General features: G+C 51.0%; 1 protein-coding gene across 2 annotated transcripts in view; it reads left to right on the forward strand.

Moving 5' to 3' along the window:
• The window catches only part of arhgap25 (Rho GTPase activating protein 25), an 11,966-nt gene that overhangs the window by 4,449 nt on the left and 17 nt on the right, over positions 1–7,500 (forward strand). For both annotated transcript variants that reach the window (XM_079748790.1, XM_079748789.1), the window contains 8 exons: positions 111–224; positions 752–956; positions 2,298–2,427; positions 2,514–2,587; positions 2,802–2,923; positions 4,338–4,495; positions 5,262–5,857; positions 6,925–7,500. The exon at positions 6,925–7,500 is cut by the window's right edge and continues 17 nt beyond it. In XM_079748790.1, the coding sequence (XP_079604916.1) occupies positions 111–224; positions 752–956; positions 2,298–2,427; positions 2,514–2,587; positions 2,802–2,923; positions 4,338–4,495; positions 5,262–5,857; positions 6,925–7,081 (1,556 nt within the window). In that variant the 3' untranslated portion in view covers positions 7,082–7,500. The remainder of the gene's footprint in view (positions 1–110; positions 225–751; positions 957–2,297; positions 2,428–2,513; positions 2,588–2,801; positions 2,924–4,337; positions 4,496–5,261; positions 5,858–6,924) is intronic.

Genomic DNA, 7,500 nt, shown 5'->3' on the forward strand with positions numbered 1-7,500 from the left:
GTATGTTATGTGTTCTATGTTGTGTGTTGTATGTTGTATGTTATGTGTTGTATGTTGTGTGTTGTATGTTGTATGTTGTGTGTTGTATGTTGTATGCGTGTGTCCACCAGGGAGCAGCAGGGAGCGGGAGCGCTGTCCGTACGTCTTCATGACCAGCTCCCAGACGGACATGGAGGAGTGGGTGCGCACCCTGCGGAGAGCCATCGGGACCCCCACCACGGGAGGTACCTGCTCCCCTTACCCCCCACTGGGACCCCCACCACGGGAGAAAAATGATTATAAACAATAGTAATGAGGGTTAGCTCCTCCTCAGTGTTGATCCTCCCCTCCTCTTCCTCAGTGTTGATCTCCCCTCCTCTTCCTCAGTGTTGATCCTCCCCTCCTCTTCCTCAGTGTTGATCCTCCCCTCCTCCTCCTCAGTGTTGATCCTCCCCTCCTCTTCCTCAGTGTTGATCCTCCCTGCTCCTCTTCCTCAGTATTGATCCTCCCTGCTCCTCTTCCTCAGTGTTGATCCTCCCTGCTCCTCTTCCTCAGTGTTGATCCTCCCTGCTCCTCTTCCTCAGTGTTGATACTCCCCTCCTCTTCCTCAGTGTTGATCCTCCCTCCTCTTCCTCAGTGTTGATCCTCCCCTCCTCTTCCTCAGTGTTGATCCTCCCTGCTCCTCTTTCTCAGTGTTGATCCTCCCTCCTCTTCCTCAGTGTTGATCCTCCCCTCCTCTTCCTCAGTGTTGATCCTCCCTCCTCTTCCTCAGTGTTCGGTAAGAGCCTGGGGGACACGGTGACGTACGAGCGGCGCTTCGGGCCCCAGCTGGTGCCCATCCTGGTGCAGAAGAGTGTGGAGTTCATCCGGGAGCACGGCCTCAGCGAGGAGGGCATCTTCCGCCTCCCGGGGCAGGACAACTCGGTGCGGAGGTTCAGGGACGCCTTCGACGCCGGGGAGAGGCCGTCCTTCCCCAGGTACACACAGATACAGTGTGTACCCCCCCCCCCCGTTCTGCCGGCGATTTGAATTCGCCCTGCCGAAGGGTCTGGAGGGGAGCAATACGTTTCTTTCTGCTTCCGATACGTTAAAGCCAATCGCGTACAGAGTCAGTTGAAGTAGGCCCGATGATCACGCCTCTGGTGCTGAAGGAACGGACAGCAGCCTCCCCAGACCGTCTGGCGATAGCAAGGCTAGCGGCAGGTGGCTCAGGAGGTAGAACGGGTTGGCTGGTAACTGGAAGGTTTCTAGTTTGATCCCGCGCTACTCCTAGCTGAGTTTTGAGTTGTCCCTGAGCAAGGCACCTCACCCTGAATGGGTGAATGTTAGTAGATAAGCGCTGTATAAATGCAGTCCTTTTACTCTCCTGAAGCATTCTGCTTCTGCCACTCACATGGTCGGTCCAGGTCCTGTGAATCTGTAAATTATACGTTGGGCGATGTGGTACCACTGACCCCCTCTTCCAAGACCTCCACTGGCTCCCTGTAATAGCTCGCATCAGATTCAAGATGATGGTACTGGCATACAAGGCAGTCGATGGAACTGCCCCTGCCTACCTCCAAGCATTAGTAAAGCCACACACCCCAGCTCGATCCCTCCGCTCAACTACCTCAGCTGGACGTCTGGTACCGCCATCGCTAAGAGCAAGCAAAGGTCGATCAGCAAAGTCACAACTTTTCTCTGTTTTGGGACCTCAGTGGTGGAACGAGCTCCCTACCGATGTCAGGACCGCAGAGTCGCTCACCAGCTTCGGCAAAAGACTCAAAACTCACCTGTTCAGAGTCCACCTCGACTCTGCATAGAAACCAATGCACAGCCACCATTGAATGTTGTACGTCCTGGCACTTGTACATTGCACTTATTCAAGGTGCTTAATTGTGTAGCATCTACAGTAGCTGCTATCTTTGCTTTACACGGGGAATGGGTTAGCCTAGCGATTGTAATACTTGCACTTGGTTCTATGAACATCTTTACTATACCGACAGCGATATATTGTTTCACTTCTTATGACAAATGTACTCATTGTAACAAATGCACTTATTGTAAGTCGCTTTGGATAAAAGCATCTGCTAAATGCCCTAAATGTAAATGTAAATGTTAATATGACCAATCTCTTATTTCCGTACGTTGTTAGTTCTCCTTTTCACAAATGTATACAGTCAGTCACAGGAACACAGTTTCCTTCTTCTTTGCTGCCTCACTGCACCAAAATACAGTTATCTAAACCATCTATCGGTCATCAAGTTTTACAGGCGTAAAACCATGTCTCTCACTGAATGTCTGCTTGGAATAATTGAAATCATTATTTCGTCCTGCAGTGACACGGACGTCCACACGGTGGCGTCGTTGCTCAAACTGTACCTGCGGGAGCTGCCGGAACCCGTGGTTCCCTGGAGCCAATACCAAGACTTCCTGAACTGCACCTACAAGATCAACCCCAGCACCCCGGTCTGCCCCGCCCCCCACCATGACAGCCTAACCCTTATTTCAGAGGTTATATATTCATATTATACGTCAATGTTCCTCTTTCTCAGGGCCTGGAGAGCCTGGAGAAACAGATCGCCCTCATTCCCAGGATAAACTACAACCTGCTGGGTTACATCTGCCGGTGAGAGATCGCAACATCACGTTAGATTGCTATTGTATTAAATAAGATAAGATTATTGTATTAATCCCCCAGAATGGCAGGCAGGTTAAGGGTAGTAAGCAAACCAATGAGAACAAAAAATTATAATTTGTTTATTTTTTTTGCAAATTAAATATATGTCATTAAATATTTTAAATATACTTAAATAAGATACCAAACATAAAACGGGGTCTAGGTTCCTGTTCGAGGTGCAGCTGGAGTCTAAGGTGAACAAGATGAGCGTGGAGAACCTGGCGACCGTGATGGGAATCAACCTGCTGAAGCCCCAGATAGAGGACCCCATCACCATGATGAAAGGTACACACACACACACACACACACACACACATCAACCTGCTGAAGCCCCAGATAGAGGACCCCATCACCATGATGAAAGGTACACACACACACACACACACACGCACGCGCACGCACACACACACACACACACACACGCACGCACACACAGAAACATGCACGCGCACGCACACACACACACACACACACACACACACACACACACACACAAACACACATCAACCTGTTGAAGCGGCGCACACAACCACAACCATGATGAAGGAAACACACACACACACGCACACACACACACACACACACACACACACACAAGGGCGTAGGAACCGGGGGGGACGGAGGGGACGTGTCCCCTCCAATATTGGAGACAGGCGCATTTGTCCCACCTAAAAATTATACCAGGGGGAGAAAAATATTTTATTTTATTTTGAAAGCGCAACACAGAGTCTTGTCACCGCTTCTTATTCTAAGAAACTGGAGGATTGAGCGTGCAATTAAAGAATTGATTTGATATTTATCAGTTCATTACTAACATTCAAAATGTGTTTTCCTTTACATTTACAAATGTATCTGTTTAGTAGAATAAAATATATTTGTGAATTTTTTCAGTGTAGTTAATTAATGACATATTTCTGTTCAAACCATTAACGGATTCATTCCTCATTCCTACGCCCATGCACACACACAAACACACACACACACACACACACACACATACACACACACACACACACACACACTTACACAATCGCTCAGACCGCTGAGTGACTGCATTTTTTTGTCTACATAAAGGATATATTTATCCATTTTGTGATCATGATCATGAGTCCAACTTCCTGTTTTTAATATTAGGGCCCTGAAGCGGCCAAGCCGGTTCTGACCGGTCGCTCCAGGTCAAATAGTGACTAAGAAACTCGACTGTATGGATATCACTATAAGTACATTAATAGCTAATACTTAAAGGTTGTATCAGCGATTCTAGGCTGAAACATAAATGATGGCATTCATCTGATCTTTCCTCACAATCCGCTAGCTGCGCGCCCCATAAGCAGGCCGTCAAATAAATGTGTCTTTGTAGGCAGCCTGCGCTCTGAGATCGTACACAAAAACAAATGGTACTACCAACCACTCAATACCAAAATCAATAGTATTCCAACCAATCACCGACAAGGGGCGGGTGTTGTGGGGTTTTGCGCCGCGTTCACGATCGTTTTTACTGGATGTACCAAACACGGAAGGGAGGGGCGAGCGGGCTCCGTTTGTCACCCAACATCACTGCTACCACCTTTAAATAAAATAATGTTAAATTCACAACCACAAAAAAATAATACAAATATTTGCCGTCTTGGGTCTGAAGACCCCCAACACCCCCCGACGCCCCCTGACTCCCCCCAACCGTCTCTCTGTTGCTCCCCAGCCACGCCCCAGATCCAGGGGCTGATGACGCTGATGATCCGGCACCACGAGGTGCTCTTCCCCCCCGCCCGGGACCTCCCGCCCTCGCCCCCCGCCAGCAAGACCCGGAGGAAGAAGAGCAGCGCCCCCCGGAGCTTCGTGGGCTGGGAGGGGGCCGAGGTAAGACCCCTGGTCTGTCATTGGCCCCTGGCCTTTGGTTTGGCCCCTGATTGTTGGTTTTGCCCCAGGTCTGTCGTTTGGCCCCGGAGTGTTGGTTTGCCCCAGGTCTGTCGTTTGGCCCCGGATTGTTGATTTGGCCCCAGGTCTGTCGTTTGGCCCCAGGCCTTTGGCTTGGCCCCAGGCTTGTCGTTTGGCCCCTGGACTGTGGTTTGGCCCCAGGCCTTTGGTTTGGCCCCAGGCTTGTCGTTTGGCCCCTGGCCTGTCGTTTGGCCCCAGGACTGTGGTTTGGCCCCAGGCCTATTGTTTTGGCCCCAGGCTTGTCGTTTGGACCCTGACCAGTTGTTTGGCCCCAGGACTGTGGTTTCGCCCCAGGCCTATTGTTTGGCCCCAGGACTGTGGTTTGGCCCCAGGCCTATTGTTTGGCCCCAGGCTGTTATTTGGCCCCTTGCTTTTGGTTTGGCCCCTTGCTTGTGGTTTGGCCCCAGGTTTGTCGTTTGGCCCCAGGTTTGTCGTTTGGCCCCAGGCCTGAGTCCTGGTTCAAGTAGCAGGTTAGACTATCTTCAGATCTAAACCAGGACTCTGAATGGAGCGGGTTCCTGCAGTAAAGAGATGCAGAGGTTGATTCGTAACGTCTGCCACACAAGTGGGACGTTCTCATGAACCTGAGGGGAACCCAGGGTGGGCGGGCTGTCCTTCTGTCTGTCCGACCCCTCCCTAGAGCCGCGTCCGTCTGACGCGGCTCATCCTGCGCCCCGCGTCTCCCCAGATGGCCGACGCCTCGCTTTCCGAGTCCCCAGAGGAGGAGGAGGAGGACAACGATAGCGCTGAGGACGGGGCGGACGGCAGCCCCACCCAGCCCTTCCCCTCCCGCCTGGACCCCTCCGCCTCCAGCCCCCGCAAGCGCACCCAGACGCTGCCCAGCTTCCAGCAGACCCCCCGGGGGGCTGCCAAGAAGGGGCAGGCCCTGAACCAGCGGAGCTGCACGCAGGACGTCCCGGAGGAGAGGATGGGGACGCTGTCGGAGGACATCTTCAAGATCCTGGACCTCCACCGGGTGGCGCTGTTCGGGAGTAAGACGGAGCGGGAGGCGGACCAGGAGGGCGGGGATGTGAGACGGAGAGGAAGCCGGGGCTCCGCCTCTTCCCCCAAATCCCAGAGAGTCCCCCGGGCGTCTGAAGACCCCCCAGCACCCGCTGAAACACAGAGCCCCCAGGCCTCCAGCGGCTCAGGGCCTGGTCCTGGTCCGGAGCCTGCCCCCGACCCTGGTCCTGGTCCCGACCCTGGTCCTGCTCCTAGTCCAGGATCTGGTCTTGGCTCCAGCCAACCAGAGAGCCAACAGACCCTCCAGCAGATCATTGAGAGGTGAGATTGCGTTACTGAAAACCTGAACCTTTGTTTGAGGTTCAGTTTTAGGTAAACATACACACACACACACACACACACACACAACTCACAAAAACCTCATAACATAAAAACACACAAAACCACAGTGCACCAGAGTGCACGTGAATCACAGTTCAGTTTGAGGTTCAGTTTGTGTTTGCGGTTCAGATTGAGGTTCAGTCTGAGGTTCAGTTTGTGTTTGAGGTTCAGATTGAGGTTCAGTTTGAGGTTCAGATTGAGGTTCAGTCTGAGGTTCAGTTTGTGTTTGAGGTTCAGATTGAGGTTCAGTCTGAGGTTCAGTTTGTGTTTGAGGTTCAGTCTGAGGTTCAGTTTGTGTTTGAGGTTGAGATTGAGGTTCAGTTTGAGGTTCAGTTTGTGTTTGAGGTTCAGATTGAGGTTCAGTCTGAGGTTCAGTTTGTGTTTGAGGTTCAGATTGAGGTTCAGTCTGAGGTTCAGTTTGTGTTTGAGGTTCAGATTGAGGTTCAGTTTGAGGTTCAGTTTGTGTTTGAGGTTCAGATTGAGGTTCAGTCTGAGGTTCAGTTTGTGTTTGAGGTTCAGATTGAGGTTCAGTTTGAGGTTCAGTTTGTGTTTGAGGTTCAGTCTGAGGTTCAGTTTGTGTTTGAGGTTCAGATTGAGGTTCAGTCTGAGGTTCAGTTTGTGTTTGAGGTTCAGTTTGTGTTTGAGGTTCAGATTGAGGTTCAGTTTGAGGTTCAGTTTGTGTTTGAGGTTCAGTTTGAGGTTCAGTCTGAGGTTCAGTTTGTGTTTGAGGTTCAGTCTGAGGTTCAGTTTGCGTTTGAGGTTCAGATTGAGGTTCAGTCTGAGGTTCAGTTTGTGTTTGAGGTTCAGATTGAGGTTCAGTCTGAGGTTCAGTTTGTGTTTGAGGTTCAGTCTGAGGTTCAGTTTGCGTTTGAGGTTCAGTCTGAGGTTCAGTCTGAGGTTCAGTTTGCGTTTGAGGTTCAGATTGAGGTTCAGTCTGAGGTTGTATTTGAGTTTTGTCTTGGTGTTTGTGAGCTTCCATCCTCCTCTCCCCCCTCCTGCTCCTCCAGCCTGCAGCAGAGGAACGCTGAGCTGACCTCCACTGTGACCCAGCTGACCTCCTCCCTGGAAGAAGAGCGCCGCCGTGTGGCCACCCTGGAGGCGTGTCTGAGGAGCGCTGGCCGCAGCCAAGACCACCCCCCGCCCGACCTCAACACAGTACTGTGACACATCACCCAGCGGCCATCTTGGATGGCCATCTCGGGCGGCCATCTCGGTGTTCAATGGTAACTGGGTGGAGGAAATCAAAGCAGAACACATCCAGTTGGCTCCACCCAGCTCCACGTAGAACCAAGATGGCCGCCTGTCAGGGATGGCTCGTTCTCACGGGAACCTGAACGGCGTTCTTTAGGACACGTTTGCTAAGTTATTAGTGCGTGTAAGGCCTGTTTTGCCCGATGTTGTTTATTAGGTTATTTTAGTAAGAGATTCACATTAAGGACCACCACTGTTTTATCACCTTGCTCACAGACAGACTATGCTTCTCCTCAGCATTTTAAAATAGTTCAGTATCGAATGTATCAAAATTTCAGTATTGAATGTCAAGTAATTTAAAATGTTTTGTGCATGAATAAAGCTCAATAAAC

The sequence above is a fragment of the Pollachius pollachius genome (assembly GCF_949987615.1).
Source record: "Pollachius pollachius genome assembly, chromosome: 1".
In the NCBI taxonomy this organism is placed as follows: Eukaryota; Metazoa; Chordata; class Actinopteri; order Gadiformes; family Gadidae; genus Pollachius; species Pollachius pollachius.